Source organism: Oryctolagus cuniculus, chromosome 4 (genome assembly GCF_964237555.1).
Source record: "Oryctolagus cuniculus chromosome 4, mOryCun1.1, whole genome shotgun sequence".
NCBI lineage: Eukaryota > Metazoa > Chordata > Mammalia > Lagomorpha > Leporidae > Oryctolagus > Oryctolagus cuniculus.
In genome coordinates, this window is record NC_091435.1 from 82,199,356 (window position 1) to 82,219,387 (window position 20,032).

Consider the following 20,032-nt stretch of genomic DNA (forward strand, 5'->3'; position numbering starts at 1 on the left):
CAGATGGAACATATCTCTATTTCTCTCTTTAACTTTGCCTTTAAAATAAATAAATCTTAAAAAAAAAAAAAAAAAGATAATCAGAATGAGGAACATGAAGCAAAGTAAAATTGAAATAGTTAAACTAGACTACAAAAATAAAGGCATATGACTATATGATTTCTAAGTGTCTAAGGGTTGGCAGTGTTGCACAGTGGCACGCATTTAGAATCAGATATCTGAATTTGCATCCAGCTTTGCCACTCACTTTGTGCTTGACTTCTGGAAAGTTACTGAGTCATCCTGTGCCTTTAGTTTCCTCATTTATGTAATTCCTAACAAAAATCTTTTTATTTTATTTTTATCTACATGGAATGCAGAGACAGAGACAGACAGAGATCTTCCATTCAATAGTTCATTCACCAAATGCCCAAAACAGCCATGGCTGAGCTAGGCCAAACCCAGGAGCCCAGAAACAAATCTAGGTCTCCCAAGTGAGTGGTAAGAACCCAAGTACTTGAGTCATACTTCTGCCTCCAAGGTGTGCGTTAGCAGAAAGCAGGAAGCAGAAATGGAGCTGGAGAGAAAGGAGTTAGAGGACAAGAATGATTCATTCATGTAATCATTCATTTAATAAATATTTATTGATCTTTACTATGAGCTAAGACCTGCTACGATGTAGAGATACAGCAGTGAGTAAAACAGACATGCTGGGGCTGGCACTGTGGCGCAGTGGGTTAAAGCCCTGGCCTGAGGTGCTGGCATCCCATATGGGCGCTGGTTCTAATTTCGGCTGCTCCACTTTTGATCCAGCTCTCTGCTGTGGCCTGGGAAGGCAGTAGAAGATGGCCCAAGTCCTTGGGTCCCTGCACCCATGTGGGAGACTTGGAGGAAACTGCTGACTCCTGGCTTTGGATCGGCACAGATCTGGCCGTTGTGGCCATCTGGGGAGTGAATCAGCGGATGGAAGACCTCTCTCTCTGTCTCTACCTCTCTCTGTAACTCTTTCAAATAAATAAAATAAATCTTAAAAAAAAAAAAAAAAGACATGCTTTCTGTCTTCATGGATTTTACAGGTAAATGAGACAGATATTAAGAAAACAAAATTATAAATACTTATTTAAATATGAAGAAAAAATCTAATGTGATTTCAAAAGAAAAAGGTGATACAAGTAAAATAAAAAGAATAAGGATTCACATAGTACCACAGAGGCTGCAAAATGTTAAGCAAAGAAATATTAAATGGGATTATTAGGGCCAGCACTGTAGCATAGTAGGTAAAGCCATCGCCAAGAGTGCTGGCATCCCATATGGGCAACGGTTCAAGTCCCAGCTGCTCCACTTTCTTTCTTTTTTTTTTTTTTTGACAGGCAGAGTGGACAGTGAGAGAGAGAGACAGAGAGAAAGGTCTTCCTTTTGCCGCTGGTTCACCCTGCAATGGCCGCTGCAGCCGGCGCGCTGCGGCCAGCGCACTGCGCTGATCCGATGGCAGGAGCCAGGTACTTATCCTGGTCTCCCATGGGGTGCAGGGCCCAAGCACTTGGGCTATCCTCCACTGCACTCCCTGGCCACAGCAGAGAGCTGGCCTGGAAGAGGGGCAACCGGGACAGAATCCGGCGCCCCGACCGGGACTAGAACCCGGTGTGCCGGCGCTGCAAGGTAGAGGATTAGCCTAGTGAGCCGCGGCCCCGGCTGCTCCACTTTCAATGCAACTCTCTGCTGTGCCTGCGAAAGCACTGGAAGATGGCCCAAGTCCTAGGGCCCCTACACCCGCGTGGGAGACCCAGAAGGGGCTCCTGGCTCCTGGCTTTGGATTGACACAGCTCTGGCTCTTGCGGCCAACTGGGGAGAGAACCAGAGGGGACGACCTCTCTCTCTCTCTCTCTCTCTCTCTCTTTGCCTCTCCTCTGTGTTACTCTTTCAAATAATAAATAAATCTTTAAAAATAAGTAAATAAATAAAAGGGATTATTCACTGAGTGGGTATGGAGATCAAAATAAAGAATCAAAGATGACTGTAAAGGATCAAATCCGCGTATAGCAAATTTTTGGTATTTAGTAGAGTAAGGAATTTGAAGAGAGGTTCAGAGAATAATACTTTACATTTGCATGGCCCTTTTGAAAAAAAGTTTTATTATTCACTTATTTGAAAGGCAGAGGTGGGAAGAGTGGAGACAGAGAGTGAGAGAGAGAAAAAGAGATTTCAATCCATTGGTTCACTCGCCAAATGCTTGCAACAGCTGAGTCTGAACCAGGCCAAAACAAGGAGCCAGGAACCTCATCCAGGTCTCCCATGGGTGTCAGGGAACCAGGTATGTGGGCCATCATCTGCTGCCTCTCAGGTGCATCAGCAGGCAGCTGGATAAAAAGTGGAGGTGGAACTTGATCCCAGGCACTCTAATATGGGATATGAACATTGCAAGTAGAGGCTTCCCAGCTGTGTCACAACTGCTCCTGCATGGCACTTTTACACACACTGCCACTTTCATAATCTTGCTGATGTTTACTGTGACACTGGAGAGTAAGGAAATGGCAGCTGGATGGCAGAGTGATGGCAGACTGCTCAAGGGGAACAGATTACTGTTAAACAAGATAATCACAATAGGCATGAGGACAATTAATCACAAATAGGGATAGTCACTTGATACTGATATTGATATTCAGTCAAGAACTCTTATATCAGAGAGAAAAATGTTGATGAAAACCAATGGCTTCAGCAAAAACAAGCACTTGCTGCTAAGTAACTTTAAAGAACATCATTCAGTGAATTCAAATGACTCACCTTGACAAAGTCCAGGACAGCATCTCTCTGAATCTGCTTGGTCCTTATTTTCTCCTCTTCATACTGCAGGGCAGCAAGCTGTGCCTCTCTCCGAGTGCGCTCTACTAACTGTTCTCTTCGCCGATGAAGTTCCAAGTCTGCATGTGACAGCTGGAACAAAAAGCATCATTTTGCAAGCCCAAGTGAGGATAAGGATCAACTTATCAATACTCCTTATCAACTTAGGAAACCTACTGCTGACCTAAGCAACTTTTATTTTGCAGTCACCTAGCACTTCCTTAAATGTGTTACTGCTAATCCTTCTCTCATCTTTGTACTATTTTATATGTACTATAAAATCATTATGGAGGTGAAGATTTCTTTTCTGCCTAGTATTTAAAAACACTGTTAGCAAGTATCATGTGTATATGGCATATTAACCGATTGAGGAGACAGGTAATAAAGTTTACAAGCATCTGAAAATTGATGGCAATTTAAATAGAAAACTATTTTAATCAAAAAAATTAAAACATTAAGAAAAATCTACAAACAAGTACCTGATTGTGACTTGGTGACAGGGACAAGAGAGAGGATGGCTCAACTGGAACCCTGACACAAAGAAAAAAGAAAGGGAAAACTTTTTGATAACAAAAGACACATAAAGAACAAGTAAAATTGCTTTCGTTGTTAATGTAGCTTTCTATTAATCAGTAGGCAAATTGTCTAGTTACAATGAAAGAGCAACTACATTTTATAAACCTGAGCCCACATCATTAAATTAAACCACAAGGAATACCTGATGTCTCCAACTCACATTTCATGTGATGATATCACTGATTAATCTATAGCTAGGTAACAAATGTCTGTCAGCCAATATTAATGACAGTTAAATGAGATCAAGTTTTAAACAGTATCATTTCCTTATAACATATGTAACTATTATCTTCTTTACTACCATGATTGAAAGAAGATACAAGTAAATTGAGATCCTTTTTCATACACAGCCATTTTATCAACAGAAATCTGAAATACTAGAGAACTTGGTAACTTGTAAAGCAATTGTATCTTTATTTTCAATTGATGAAAAATTGAAATAATAAAGTTTATTGTTTTTATTCTTAAAAAAACCTATTTCATGTTATAACATTAAAAAGTACTATTTGCCCCTTATCAATATTATTTTAATTTATTTATTTGAAAGGTAGAATGACAGAGAGAGAGAGAGAGAAAACAGAGGAAAAGATCTTCCATTTGCTGGTTCATTCTCTAAATGGCAGCAACAGCCAGGACCAGTTCAGGTCAAAGCCAGGAACTCCATTAGGATCTCCCACTTGGGAGGCAGGGGCCCAACAACTTGAGCCATCATCTGATGCCTCCTACGTGCATTAGCAAGAAGCTGGGTTGGAAGTATGTAGTAGCTGGGACTTAAATCAGGTACTCCAACATGGGATGCAGATGTCCTAAGTGGCTGCTTAACCCTCTGTACCATGACATCTACTCTTCAGTTTTAATTCTTATAGTTTGAAATTTACCTTTTTCTTGAACCAGATTTATTGTTTCAAGCCTGTGCAACTCATCTGTGTGATTTAAAATGTTGGAGTAGTGACTTTTTGACATTTAGGGTCTGAAATTTGAAACTATGATCATTAGCCTTTCAGGCTGATTTAAATGCTTTGCAATCAGTGTGCTATTGGGGAAATAAAAGACAATTCCTCAAAGCTCCAGCAGTTTCTCCTTACCTGCTATTACCAAGAGTCTTCAACGTGGCATTCAGACTCTCAAGCCCACTCTGGAGTCCTTCCTCAGGCAGGCCTCCAGTCACCACATATTAATTCATTACTTCAAGTCTACTCTTAAGATATCAATTAATTACTGGAGCCAACCTACTTGAGCAATCACATCTGCTTCTTAGGGTGCACATTAGCAGGAAGATGGAATACGGAGTGGAGCCAGGACTCAAATTTGAGCAGTCTGACATGTGATGCAAGCATCCCACACTTGTATCTTAATAGCTGCGCCAAACCCCTTCCCCTGGTATCATTCTTACACTTTTCTTCTTCCTCTTCTTCTTCTTCTTCTTTTTTTTTTTTTTTTTAAAGATTTTATTTATTTCTTTGAGAGGTAGAGTTACAGACAGTGAGAGGGAGAGATAGAGAGAAAACTCGTCCGTCTGCTGCTTCACTCCCCAAATGGCTGCAACGGCCAGAGCTGTGCCTATCTGAAGCCAGGAGCCAGGAGCTTCTTCCAGTCTCCCACATGGGTACAGGGGCCCAAGCACTTGGGCCATCTTCTACTGCTTTCCCAGGCCACAGCAGAGAGCTGGACTGGAAGAGAAGCAGCCGGGACTAGAACTGGCACCCATATGGGATGCTGGCACCGCGGGCAGAGGATTAACCTATTGTGCCACAGTGTGGGCCCCCCATTCTTTTTTTTTTTTTTTTTAAAGGCAGAGTGGACAGTGAGAGATAGAGACAGAGAGAAAGGTCTTCCTTTGCCGTTGGTTCACCCTCCAATGGCCGCAGCGGCCAGCACGCTGCGGCCAGTGCAGCGTGCTGATCCGATGGCAGGAGCCAGGTGCTTCTCCTGGTCTCCCATGGGGTGCAGGGCCTGCTACTTGGGCCATCCTCCACTGCACTCCCTGGCCACAACAGAGAGCTGGCCTGGAAGAGGGGCAACCGGGACTGAATCCTGCGCCCTGACCGGGACTAGAATCCGGTGTGCCGGCGCCGCAAGGCGGAGGATTAGCCTAGTGAGCCGCGGCGCCGGCTGGGCCCCCCATTCTTATACTTTGCACAAACCTAGACCAATCTTCCATGGTCTGGCCTAATTTAATAAACTCAAACAAACCCTGTTTCCTCATTTTCTACTTACTTTCATGAGATGCTATGATTAAATGAGATGTTGCACATACACACAGACCTTAAAAAAAGCACATTCTAATGATTATATATTAATTACTTGTTTAAAGATTTATTTATTTATTTGAAAGGCAGAATTAGAGAGATGAGTGATAGAGGGAGGGATCTTCCATCCTCTGGTCCACTCCTCAAATAGATGCAACAGTAGGGGTTGTGCCAGGCTGAAGCCAGGAGCCCAGAGCTACTTCTGGGTCTTCTATGTTGGTGCAAGGGCCTAAGCACTTGGGCCACCTTCTGCTACTTTCCCAGGTGCATTGACAGGGAGCTGGATCAGAAGTGGAGCAGCCAGGCCTCAAACCAGTGCCCATATGGGATGCTGGTACTGAAGGCCATGGCTTAACTCTCTGTGCCACAGTGCCAGCCCGATTATATATTTAAAATTAAAGAAATTAACTGCAATTTTCTCTAAAGGTCACTAATTTCACTGCTACAATTTCCTATAGCTTTTATTGGCCATCTGCAGATGAACTGGAATAAAACAGGAAAAAAAGAAGTAAATTCATTTTAAGAGGGTTTATGTGACAACTGTAATGCTATTTTTTTTTAAGATTTATTTTATTTATTTGAAAGACAGAGTTACAGAAAGAGATAGGGACAGTAGAGATGTCTTCCATCCTCTGGTTCACTCCCCCAGATGACTGCAGTGGCCGGAGCTGTGCCAATCTGAAGCCAGGAGCCGGGAGGTTCTTCTGGGTCTCCCACACAGGTGCAGGGGCCCAAGGGCTTGGACCATCTTCCACTGATTTCCCAGGCCATAGCAGGGAGCTGGATTGGAAGTGGAGCAGCCGGGACTAGAACCAGCGCCCATATGGGATGCTGGCACTTCAGGCTAGGGCTTCAACCCACTGCGTCAGAGCGCCAGCCCCTGCAATATTATTTTTAACAGTGTCTTTAAACCATTTAATACCTATCTTCTACCACATTTCTTTCTTTCTTTTCTATTATTTGAGAGAGAAAGAGAGAGAGAGAGAGAGAGAGAGAGAGAAAGGAAACAGAGTTCCTACCTGCTGGTTAACTCCCCAAATGCCAACAACAGCTGGGGCTGGGCTGGGGCAAAACTGGGAACCTGGAACTTAGTCCATGTCTCGCAGATGGGTGACAGGTACTCAGGTAATTGAGTTATTACCTGCTATCTCCCCAGGTATGCATCAGCAGAAAGCTGGAAATGGGAGCAGAGGCAGAACTAAGGTACTCTAATATGGGATGCCAGAGTCTTAACCACTGTGCCAAAGACCCACCCCAAAGTAGTTTTCTTTTTCTGCTCACTAGCATAGGTCTGGAATGACTACCCAGCAAGTAGCAATTTGTCAAACTGACTCAATTCCTTTGAATCTTTGTAACAGACAGACTGCTGAGACAGATTATTTTTTTGTTAATATGTTATTCAGCTTACAGGCAAGATCTGTGGACTTCAGATCTGTCAGTCATTTTAAGGTGATTTTGTTTTTAATTCATTATTTCATTTGAATGGAAGACCCAGGAGGGCAGGGACTTTCATTTAAGTTCATAGTTATACTACCACATTTAGCAAATTACTTGGCACATAGATTTTCTACAAATATCTGTTACCTAAATAAATGAAATATATATGTAGTGATCTTAGAGCTTAACTGGTTACTGGGATAAAGTATGAAGTTCTTATACAAGGACCATATTAAGCTCTAGTGATTTGAAACATCCAATTAAAAAGTATTAAAGCTTTAGTTTCCAGCACTAAAGCTGATTAAACACTCTGAAAGACTCTTCCAATGGAAACAACTAAAATTCTGATTAACAAGATAACTTTTAACATATATTGCTGAGGTGCCATAAAAACAAAGAATCTAGAGATTCTGAAAAAGAAATAAAAACAAGGACATTCAATTAAGGTGTGGTAGGCTTATTTTTGGGCCTCACGATCTCTATCTTACCTCTGCACCTAGGTCTTAACTCCAATAAGTATGTTGCATTACATGGCAAAGGGACTTTACAGATGAAATTCAAGCTACTACTTGGTTGAAAGTAAAATGACAAGAGATTGCTAGGTAGTCCTAATGTACTCAGCAGCATTTAAAAGCAAGAGAAAAGCCAAAGAATTTGTTAGATGCAGCAGAGAAGGAGGTTAGAAAGATCTAAAATGTGAGAAGATTTTGGCCTACTAGTGTTGCTTGAAACTGAAGTGGGGAGGGATGGGGGCAGTTGTGGCATGGCAGCTTAAGCTGCCACCTGCAACACTGGCATCCCATATGGGTGATGGTTTGACTCCTAGCTACTCCACTTCCAAATCAGCTCCCTGTTAATGCACCTGGGAAAGCAGTGGAAGATGGCCCTACTTGGGCCCCTGCACCCACAGGGGAGACCCCTTGCACCTATATGGGAGACCTGGATGAAGCTTCTAGGTCATGGCTTTGGCCTGGCCCAACCCCAGCCCTTGCAACTATTTGGGGAATGAACCAGCAGATGAAGATTTATTTATTTATTTGTTTGAAAGGCAGAGTTACAGAGAGAGAGGAGAGGCAGAGAGAGAGAGAGAGAGAGGTCTTCGATTCGCTGGTTCATTCCCCAAATTGCTGCAATGGCCAGAGCTGCGCCAATCTGAAGCCAGGAGCCAGGAAATTTCTCGGGGTCTCCCACATGGGTGCAGGGGCCCAAGGACTTGGGCCATCTTCTACTGCTTTCCCAGGCCATAGCCGAGAACTGGATTGGAAGAGGAGCAGCCAGGACTAGAACTGGCGCCCATATGGCATACCAGCGTTTCAGGCCAGGGCATTAACCTGCTGCACCACAGTGCCGGCCCCCAAATAAATAAATCTTTAAAAAAAAAGAGAGAAAAAGGGTAATAAAACTGAAGGGATCATAAACAAAGGAATGTTGCAGACTCTAAAAGCAGATAATGACCCCCCAACTGATAGTCAGAAATGTTAACAGGGACTCATTCCCATAATCACAAGGAATTTAATTCTGCCAACAATATATACAAGGCCTGAAAACAGAGTTTCCTATACTCATCAGATAAGAATTGAGGCCAGCCAGCACCTTGACATTGGCCTTGGAAGACTGAAGCAGAGAACCTGCCTATACTTATGTCCCACAGAACTGTGACACAACAACTGTGTATTGTTTTAAGCTGCTGAATTTGTAACAGAAAACTAATACATAAGGTAACTAAGTAAAAAAGCTGGCTTTTACCTTGAGGGTTTCTGCTAAATCCTAGGGAACTTGAGCCCACCCAAGAGGAGGAAATGTAACAGAAACTCCTGCATGAAACTGGAATCTCAAAAGATTGTATTCTCAGTATAAATACACATGGCAACTAAAAGGCCATTCTAAGATAAACATCAAAGCATGTGAAATTTAACTAAAGTTCAATGAATTAAGTGATAAGATTATCAAATGCTACAAGATTTCTTTCACTACTCTTCCTACATTTTCTTTATTCCATCTGCACCTTTGTCCCTGAGATAACTTTAATACTCTAGTGTGAATAAAAAAACTATGTATGACAGGTTGTTCTACACATAAATTTACTGCTACTTAAGAACAGGCATATGGAGCCAGCTCTGTGGCATAGTGAGTAAACCGCTGCCTGCAGTGCTGGCATCCTGTGTGGATGTGTTGGTTCCAGTTCTGGCTGCTCCACTTTTGATCCAGATCTCTGCTATGGCCTGGGAAAGCGGTAGAAGATGGCCAAAGTCCTCGGGTCCCTGCACCCACGTGGGAGACCCCGAGGAAGTTCCTGGCTCCTGGCTTCCAATCAGCCCAGCTCCAGCCGTTGCAGCCATTTGGGGAATGAACCAGTGGATGGAAGATCTTTTTTTCTCTCTCTCTATTCCTCTGTCTCTCTGTAACTCCACCTTTCAAATAAGTAAATAAATCTTAAAAAAAAAAAAAAAAAAAAAGAACAAGTCTACTATTTTAAGACCTTAAAAACAGAGAGGAGGCAAGAACCAAAGACTGGAACGTTTTTAACTACTATGAAAAGGTTTATGACAAGAAACCTTTTTGAACTTAAGATGAGAAGCAGTGCTCTAAATGGTCATGCGAACTTTAGAAATATTCTGAGGTACCTACTGACTATAGTGGAAACATAATAATAACTGAGATGGGAATGAATATACACATCACTATCTGTTATCCAGTCAAAAGTTCAAATAAAAAAATTGGGGATTTCTGTTTCAAATCTCCTTTTTGTATGAATCCATATAGTATCAGCACAAAATCCCATAGCCATTAAGTATATTCAAATCAGTTAATTATATAATAGTTTAGGTGATCTGAATGTATAATCAATCAATCAATTTACCTCTTTTTAATTACATGAGCACAAAACACATAATATCTAAACATTCTCTTTATACACAAATCTTCACAAAACCATATTCATCTCATCTCATCATTGAGTTTCAAGAAAGAAACAAGTAGGCAGAATTGGTTTTTCACACCTGCTTTGATGTGAGTATCTTCTTACATCTTCTGTTTTTTGAAGCCCCCTAATGGCTACTGGCTTTATTGGTGAACCCTAGACCAAAAAAGCAGAAATAAATCAATTCAACATATGAATCCGGGACTGTGATTACACAGTTCACACTCAACTTGACATTTAGGGATCTGAACAATATACTAAAAAATACTTAAGAGAATCTTCAAATGTTAAGTTTATGTTTAAAAGCATATAGGCCATATTACTGCTTTGATAAATAGAAATATTCATAATCTACATTATTTTTAGATTTCCTTCTTACTGTATTATATAAATTATAGTAACCAGATACAGTCTTGTTTACTGAATGATAAGATGGCAGGGTTGGAGAGGAAGTTGGAGGTAATCTAGTACAAACTTCTATCTAAGACAGGAATTCTTACCTGCCCTACCCTAACAGTTGCTCAGTTTCTCTTGAAGATTTCTGGTAATAAGGAGCTCACTTGGGCAGATTATGTTTCTCTACTTCTTCCCTACCAAAAATTGTTTCTTATTTTAGCCATACAAATAATCCTGGGTTTGTGGAATATAAAAATAAAAGCAATTTCTATTTATACTAAAATACAGTATTAATTTAAAAAGAAATACTGGTAGTTCATGTACAAACTGAAAGACCATTTCAAGAAGCATTACTGAGAAAAATTAAACTGGCTTAAGTGATATGGATTACACATTGACAAACGAAATTATAAATTATAAATCAAAGATAAAGATTATCACAGTACACACTTGTCAGAAGCTATACATATTATTTCAACACCAAAAAAAAAAAAAAAATCAAAGTGGGTATTCTTAAAAAGAATGATAAGGAAAAAAATATTTTCTTCTAAACTGTGTAGACAAAAAATCAAATGCAAAAACTATTTATTTATAGTATACCTCTAAGTAGGTCCATTACTCATAACCAGAAAATCTTCTTTAGTGAGTTACTTAAAAGGCTAATGTTGACCTAAAATCTGGGTATAAGGGGGCTGGCACTGTGGTGCAACAAGGTTAAGCTGCCACCTGACACATGTACATCCCATATGGGAGCACTGGGGTTCATGTCCAGGCTATTCAGTTTCTGATCCAGCTTCCAGCCAATGTGCCTGGGAGGCACTGCATGATTGCCCAAGTACTTGGGTTCCTGCCACCCATGTGGGAGAATCAGATGGAGTCCCTGGCCCCTGGTTTTGGTAAGGCCAAGCCCTGGCTATTGTGGGCATCTAGAGAATGAACCAGTGGGTAAAAGATAAGATCAAGGTCTCTGTCTCATTAAAAAAAAAATCTGAGTATGAAGATCATGTACATTGAGCTAGAACCCTAATTAGAGAATAATTATTCTAATTTTAGTGACATTGCTATTTTTTTTTTAAATAAAAATCTCTCCTCCAATGTTATGTAGTGACTTAGCACCCTGGTTTTATGATTGTAAGGAAAAGGGAAACAGAACAGAGAGGAGACAGGACACAAACTCACAGCCAAAATGAATTTATTCAAAGAAAAATATAAATTTGCAGAGGTGGCCAATGCACACAGGCTGAACACATGGCAGAGGGCACAGCCTGCCAGTGAGCTGGGCCTTATGCACCTTAAGGTGGGCTAAGGGTCCAGAGTGAGGGTGGGGGGCAGTAGTCAGAGGTGACTTTCTTCATTCAGGTTTTTCAGGTTATTGGGGCTTACAAACTAGGTAAAGAATGCAGAAGATGGAGTGGGGAAAAGTACAGGGCATGGGACTGAACAGGTCTCTTTAAAGAATGTAGGATCCAAAAAAAAATAAAAAAAAAAATAAAATAAAATAAAATAAAAAAAAAAAAAAAAAAAAAGGCCGGCGCCGTGGCTCAATAGGCTAATCCTCCACCTTGCGGCGCCGGCACACCGGGTTCTAGTCCCGGTCGGGGTGCCGGATTCTGTCCCGGTTGCCCCTCTTCCAGGCCAGCTCTCTGCTATGGCCAGGGAGTGCAGTGGAGGATGGCCCAGGTGCTTGGGCCCTGCACCCCATGGGAGACCAGGAAAAGCACCTGGATCCTGGCTCCTGCCATCGGATCAGCGCGGTGCGCCGGCTGCAGCGGCAGCCATTGGAGGGTGAACCAACGGCAAAGGAAGACCTTTCTCTCTCTGTCTCTCTCTCTCACTGTCCACTCTGCCTGTCAAAAATAAAAAAAAAAAAAAAAAGAATGTAGGATCCATCAGCGAAACTGATTTACTTTCAGGCAGGGAACTAAGATGGCTGAGGTTTGTGTTCTTGTTCCACCATTTCAGTTCCTGGCAGCTGGCCACCTCTGCAAATTTATTGTTCTTGAATAAATTCATTTTGGCTGTGAGTTCATATCCTGTCTTCTCTGTTCTACTCCTCTTTTCCTTACAATGGTACTGTAATTATCTAAATTTAATGCAAGAGATAGGTGAAATTTTTCATGACGAAATGAATGAGAGTGATTTAATTTTAAAAATAAGTATAAATCATCCCTATTCAGGCAGGGTTGGTATATGTATGTAGGAGATATAACAACATTAGAGAACAGCAGTGCTTCAAAGAACACACTAGTTTTTTTTTAAAAAAACATTTTTAAATACTATTCAGAAATATGAAAAGGTATTTCTTCACTTGTAAAACCATTTAAAATGGGGTAGGCATTTTGGCAGCAGTTAAGCTGCTGTTTAAAATGCCTGAATTTCGTATCAGAGTGCCTGGGTTTGAGTCCTGGCTCTGCTTCTGATTCCACCTTCCTGCTAATGCACACCCTGGGTCACAGCAGGTGATGGCTCAAGTAGTTGTGTCCCTGCCTCCCATGCAGGAGACTCAGATTAAGTTCTAGGTTCCTGGTTTCAGCCCAGCCCAGCTTCACCTCTTGTGGGTATTTGGGGAGTCAACCAGCAAATGGGAGATCTCTTTCTCTCTGTGTGTGTCTGTTTCTCTGTATCTGTCTCTGCCTTTCAAATAAAATAAATTTACAAAAAGAATAAAATAATACTGTTGCATCGTATTTTCACTGATGCCAAATTTCAGAAAGCATTACAACACTGAAGTCATGGAGACTTCTGATATATAATTATATAAATTTCCATACATAATGGTTAGTCAAAATTAAAAAAATATATTACAGAAGAGCCAACATAATAGATTAAAGAAATGACACTATAATTTTTCATAGTCCTATAACAGTCATTTCTACTTTTAGTAGTAATACCCCATCTATACTGCCTAATTAACCATATAATGATCAAAGAGAAAGACCACAAGAAAAGAAAAATAACTCCTTTAAAATTATGATGTTAATTTTATTTCAAAGTAGTTGTCCTCTGCCCCAACAGGGAGGCTGATAGCCTAAACCACAAGTAGCTTCATCAGTCAATGGATACATTGCTATCTCTGGGCTGAGGGACTCTGATTAACATTTTTCAACTTTAGATACAGGAATGTATTATGTTCAGAGGCCTTCAGATAAAAAAAGAAAAAAAAGAAGGATACATATATTTTTAAAGAATGACAGTTTCATTCCACATGCCCTACTTAAAGTGATGACTTCTAAAAGGCTAGTAATAAATATATCACACTCCAAAAAGGCCCCAAGTGTTTCTGAAAAGAGCCCTGGTCAGAGTCCGGGAAGGACTCCAGACATCAGCATCACACACTAGAGTGGAGCCATTTTATTTCACTGACTCTACTGAAGAATGTGATTCTTCCTGAGACCCTTGGGGAATTGGCAGAGGTTCTACAGTGGGCTGAATGCTCATTTGTCTTCTAAGGCAAGTCAATGCTCCACTGCAAGAGACACCCAAGAATTTATCAGCAAACAATTTGTATTCTGTGTGACTAAGCATAAAGCTCCAACATAATTAAACTTCTTATAGAAATTCTATGGTTGTTTGTGTGTTGCCTCAAAAGTCAACTGTTAAGTTTGATTTTTAATTAATTACTGACTAAACTATGATTTGCCAGTTAGTAACAATAAAAAAAAGTAACAACAAAGAAAAGCATAATATTCCTTTGTATTTTCTTCACAGGCCTTCGACTACTTTTAGTACTTTTTATTTTTCTTCAAAATTCTGAAATTGGTCTTCTTATCTGCAAATAGATATAAACCTAAACTGTTTGCTGAGTCATTCTGAAAAATTCAGGATTGAAATCAGAAGTGAACAGAATAAAACAATTAGGCCTAAAACCAACAAATCACTGATGTGACAGAAATTTATACTATCATGAATTGTTCTGACTAGGGGACAGCAACATGTTTAGGCTTAAATGTGTGTACTACCTCATGAGAGATACGCCGTTGTTCAATATATGCCATAAACTGTGAACTGAGGCTGTCTGAGTCCAGGCCCTTGGGCTGTCTCACCTCCTCCTCTTCTTCCTCTGCAGCACAGCTGTCAATGTAGTCAATCTGATCCAGATCATGCTCTACTGTATACCACACACACACACACACACACACCAGAAAAAAAAGTCAAGTTAAGACAACCAATAAAAGATTTTAACTTAAATTAACGCTCTTTCCTTTCCCTGACATCTTCTATTCTGAAACTGAAAGAAATTCTAATAAGTTTCAATTACATAAGCCTTTATTATTTAGTCCATGCCTAATCACATAAATAAGTCTCCAGAAAATTGTAGTCCTAATTCACTAAAGAATGCAAGAAATGATGGAAATGATTGAAATAGAGACCTCTAACATTTCTTTTTTCTTTGGTTAGCTCCTTAATGTTTTAAACAAGGCAGCCTGAAAGGGTGAGATAGATTAAATTTTAAAGATTGGGGCTGGTGCTGTGGCGTAGCAGGTAAAGCTGCTGCCTATGCTGCCGGCATCCCATACAGGCGCCGGTTCTAGTCCTGGCTGCTCCATTTCCAATGCAGCTCTCTACTGTGGCCTGGGAAAGCAGTAGAGGATGGCCCAAGTCCTTGGGCCCCTGCACCCATGTGGGAGACCAAGAAGAAACTCCTGGATCTTGGCTCCGGATTGGCTCAGCTCCGGCTATTGCGGCCAGTTGGAGAGTGAACCAGTGGATGGAAGACCTCTGTCTCTCTCTGCTTCACCTTCTCTCTCTGTGTAACTCTAGCTTTCAAATAAATATCTCACCAGGGAGCTGGAGTCAGAAAACCCAATATATGCAACTCAAAAAAAGTAGAAGGCAATAAAAAAGAGAAAGCATAGGAGTATAGTTGAGTTGGAGAGAAAGAAAGTTATTGGCTCCCATTAGGAAGAAATAACTACTGGCTACTCTGAATGTAACTATTGTCAATTAATGTTTTTGTTTCTGTTTTTAAATAAACCATGATCAGAGCAAAGATTTTCCTATTTAGAAACTTATTTGCTAGGGGTCAGTGTTGTAGATATTTTGCAGCATTTAGAAGAGAATCATTTGAGGATTTTATTCTTCTCAAAATGCTGTATGATGACAAGTAACATATAAATAAGACTTAGCCACACCACTGTTTTACCTGTAAGCTTGGGGCTACTACACTATTTTTAAACTTAAAGTAATTATTTGTTAACATTTAGTTAAATGGCACAATAGAACTAAAACTTGCTACTAAAGATGGTTTCCCCAGGGATGCACTAAAAACTTGGCACTATCTTACGGTGTTCTACAGAGGCTTAAAAGTTGCAGTTGCCGGGCATGATGAATTTGGATAAGTCTACTTCTCAATTTAGTCCTCTGATTTAATTATTTCTAAATAATTCCAAAAGTATAATATAAAATGAATTTTAATATGAGTTTTATTAATGGCTAAAAAAGATGAAATGGTTATAAGTCTACATCTACAATAGAAACCAGGTACATAATGTATTTTTTCAATGTCCTACAATTTGTCTGACTAAATAAATGGTTTAGATTATGATCTTTGCCCAGGAAAGCAACATTACTTCTTTATACTATCTAGACCAATGTGGTCTCAGAGAAATAGAATACAAGCCACAAAAGTGAACCACATGTGTAATTTTAAATTTTCAAGAAGCCACATTACAAAAAAAAAAAGTAAAAATAAAGTGACATTAATTTTAACAATGTGTTTTGTTTTCTCAGTATAACTAAATGTTATTTCAACATGAGTGTGTTTCAAAACGTTTCTGGAAAATAGAATGAAAAGGTAAGTTTAATTTGATGTCAAAAAACCCATGTAGTTTTTCTGTAAGACATATTTTTTTTTTGACAGGCAGAGTTAGACAGTGAGAGAGGGAGAGAGAGAGAGGTCTTCCTTCCGTTGGTTCACTCCCCAAATGGCTGCTATGGCCAGAGCACTGTGCTGATCCGAAGCCAGGAGCCAGGTGCTTCCTCCTGGTCCCCCATGTGGGTGCAGGGCCCAAGCACTTAGGCCATCCTCCGCTGCGTTCCTGGGCCACAGCAGAGAGCTGGAATGGAAGAGGAGCAACCAGGACAGAACCAGCACCCCAACTGGGACTAGAACCCAGAGTGCCGGCACAGCAGGCGGAGGATTAGCCTAGTGAGCCACGGTGCCAGCCATAAACCTAACTTTTAATTCTATTTTCCACAAACTTTTGAAATATCTTTGTATAATGAATACAAAATATCAATTATATTTTATATTCTTTTTTTTCCCTTAAAATATTTATTTATTTATTTACTTGAAAGTCCTGAGTTTCAGAGAGAGAAGGAAAGACAGAAGGACCCTCCATTCACTGGATCACTCCCCAAATGGTCCCAACAGGTTGAGCTAGGCAGGCCAAAGCCAGAAGCCAAGAACTGCAGAGAAGTTCCTCTTGGGTAGCAGGGGACCCAAGTACTTGGGCCACCATCTGCCGCCTTCCTAGCCTCATGAGCAGGGAGCTGGATTGGAAGTAGAGTAGCTGCGACTTGAACCAGCACTCTAATATGGGATGATGGTGTTGCAAGCAGCTATTTAAACTACTGCACCACAATGCTGGCCTCTATATTCTTTTTTCATATGAAGTCTTCAAAATCTGTTGTGTATTTTACACTAACAGTGCCTCTCAATACAGAAAAGCCACATTTCCAATGAGGGATATCTACTGGTGGCTAGTGGCTACCATTTTGGAAAACACAGATCCAGATACTTTAAGTCTTAAGTGAACTAATGGGAAAGATATTTCACCTGAGAACAAAATTAAGAGAAAATTACTGAAATGAGAATGGCATGGTAAGTGACAGGTATGAAAAAAGAGCATAAAATGACATAGAAAACAAAGACAGCCAACCAGTAAATTGAAATAATCATTCAGGGATAAAAACTCTTTTCAGAAAATACCTGAGTCGCAAATCAAAGTCTTTTCTAATTTGTAAATTACTCAGAAAATGTAAACATTACTATTTAGTAAGTCAAACTAAAGCAATATGGAACAGAATGCTAAAACTGAGAGTCTGTGTTACAGGACAGGTACTGTGGCCCAGCACGTTAAAGTGCCTGCTTAGGACATCTGCATTCCATATCAGAGAGTCCCTGCTAGTCTACTTCTAATCCACCACCCTGCTAATTTGCCTGGGAAGGCAGTGGATGATGGTCCAAGTACCTGGGCTCCTGTCACCCACATGGGAGACCAGGATGGAGCCCCTGGATCCTGGCTTCAGCCTGGCCCAGCCAAAACTATTGCAGCCACTTGGGGAGTGAACCAGTAGAAACTCTTTTGCTCTTTCCTTGGTCTCTCCCTATCACTCTGCCTTTCAAATAAGTAAAACTTAAAAAAAAAAAATTCCAGAATTTTAAATGTTAGAATAAGAAAAACTGGGATTCAGATGCCCTTGAAGAGCATATTCCAGATGAAAGAAAAATAAACAGTAAGTAATGCACTGAATTACTGAAAAACATCAGACAATGACTACAGGAAGAATCTTAAACAGGGAGAATGGTACTTTAAAAGAACATCATGGTTAAATCAAGATGAACAAAGATCTATTTCTGGTGAAATTGCCTCTATTAAAGTTTCTTCCAAAAGTAAAAACAAAAGACAAACTATGTTTTTTTGTTGTTGTTTTTTTTTTTTTTTTTTTTTTTTTTTAAACTCTATGTTTTAATTGCAAGCCTGGGGGCTGGTGCTGTGGCGCAGTAGGTTAATCTTCCACCTGCAGTGCTGGCACCCCATATGGATGCCGGTTGTAGTCTTGACTGCTCCTCTTCCAATCCAGTTCTCTGCTATGGCTTGGGAAAGCAGTAGAGGATAGCCCAAGTACTTGGGCCCCTGCACCCGCATGGGAGACCAGAAAGAAGCATCTGGCTCCTGGCTTCGGATAGACGCAACTCTGGCTGTTGCAGCCATTTGGGGAGTAAACCAACAGAAGGAAGACTTTTCTCTCTGTCTCTCCCTCTCACTGTCTGTAACTCTACCTCTCAAATAAATAAATAAAATCTTAAATAAAAAAAAAAAAAAAAAAAGAATTGCAAGCCTGAAAACAGAGACACTGAACTTTAATACCAAGAGAAAATAAATTTTTTTCAGTCATTATGAAGTCTTTAAAAGAAGAGTAAAGCAGCTATGGGCACACCAAAAAAGGACATGCGAAAAAGACTACTTAAAAAAGTTAAAGTGATTATTAAGACTTCAGATGTCATTGGAATTATGTTTACCTCCACCGTTTGTTACTACTAAGCTGTTGTGATTCTCTTGGTACTGGCTTTCTCTTCTTAGTCTCTGCTCTTTAGTAATCTCTGCTACTCGAAGAGGCAGATCTGAAAATTCATCTGTAGGCTTAAAAAAATAGAAACATTTTAATAAAAACAATTTCTAATTTTACTTTACAAGCATGTAAAGTATGGGCATGTTATAAACTCATTGAAACTTACATTTGAGAAGAAACAGCAAAAACTTTGGTGACAGTTGTACCACAATGTGAACACTTAATGTAGTGAAATGTACACTTAGAAATGGTTAAAATGGTTAATTTTATATTATGTATATTTTACCACAATTTTAACAAAAAAGAAGAAACAGAAGTTTTCATGGCTCTGTAAACACAGTATGTACATAAGGCATCTATGTATATGTATCTGTATGTATAGTGCCACATTATGTACACTGCCACCCAGATACCCATACACTAGCCATTCCCAAGTACAAATGGGCTGTGGTCTAAAATTAATTTGTTTTGAACTCTTAATGAAACAGTGTTAAAAGTGCTAGGCTACCGGCTTTTTTAACAAAAGCTTTTGTTGCTATTTATTCTAATTTATAGCTAAAATATACTTCGGTGACTTAGAAAAGCAGAAAATACAGGATCAAGAGTTAAAACAGAAAAATAATAGCTAAGAAAGTTATTTATCTTGAGCGTGTGGATATTTTTCTCTAAGGTTCCTGTCATTTGCTTCCTCAATTTCCAGCACCCTTCTACTACCTCTGCTCAAGATGATACAACTCCTCAAATTTTAGGCCTCAGGTTTAATTTGCTCAGCTCCTGTTTGGCTTTCCATGGTATGAAATTATTTGTACCATGAGGTAAGAAGCATGTAAAAATAAAAGCACATGGTAAAGAGATGGTAAATAAACAGAAAGCCATTTTGAATGGTAGGACTATATAGGAATTTTGTCCCTCTCTTGACATTTTTATATTTTATGTAATAAGAAATTGAGTCCCATTAAGATACTTTCCACTTTAAATCATTTGATTTTTTTTCTTCCTCAGGAGTGGTAACACACAGAATAGGAGAAACACTTACCTCATTCCCTGACCATCTTTTATCACCACTGTCCACACTGTTGAAACCGGAATCTAGGGCTCCATAAGAGCGACTTGAGTACAGTTCTTCATGACTGCCAAAAAGAGACTTTACTTGTTACTGTAAAGTATGTATTTTAAAAATTAACATTTGAGGGGACCAGCATAGCAGGTAAAGCTACCAACTGCAATGCTGGTATCCCAAAAAGGTGCAAGTTCATGTCCCTGCTAATGGCTGGAAAAAGCAGAAGAAGATGGCCCAAGTACTTGGGCCCCTACCACCCACATAAGAGACAAGGATGAAGTT

The 20,032-nt window shown here is 40.0% G+C and overlaps 1 protein-coding gene across 27 annotated transcripts in view; it reads right to left on the reverse strand.

Moving 5' to 3' along the window:
* LRCH3 (leucine rich repeats and calponin homology domain containing 3) overlaps positions 1–20,032 on the reverse strand; it is a 152,047-nt gene that overhangs the window by 58,245 nt on the left and 73,770 nt on the right. For 17 of the 27 annotated variants that reach the window (XM_051859207.2, XM_051859208.2, XM_017347037.3 and 14 more), the window contains exons 7-12: positions 19,727–19,820; positions 18,641–18,761; positions 14,355–14,503; positions 10,079–10,155; positions 3,297–3,348; positions 2,761–2,910 (exon numbers count right to left, since the gene is read on the reverse strand). In XM_051859207.2, coding sequence (XP_051715167.1) covers positions 2,761–2,910; positions 3,297–3,348; positions 10,079–10,155; positions 14,355–14,503; positions 18,641–18,761; positions 19,727–19,820 — 643 coding nt within the window. The remainder of the gene's footprint in view (positions 1–2,760; positions 2,911–3,296; positions 3,349–10,078; positions 10,156–14,354; positions 14,504–18,640; positions 18,762–19,726; positions 19,821–20,032) is intronic. The other 10 variants (XM_070072253.1, XM_070072247.1, XM_070072250.1 and 7 more) reach the window with 3 other exon arrangements.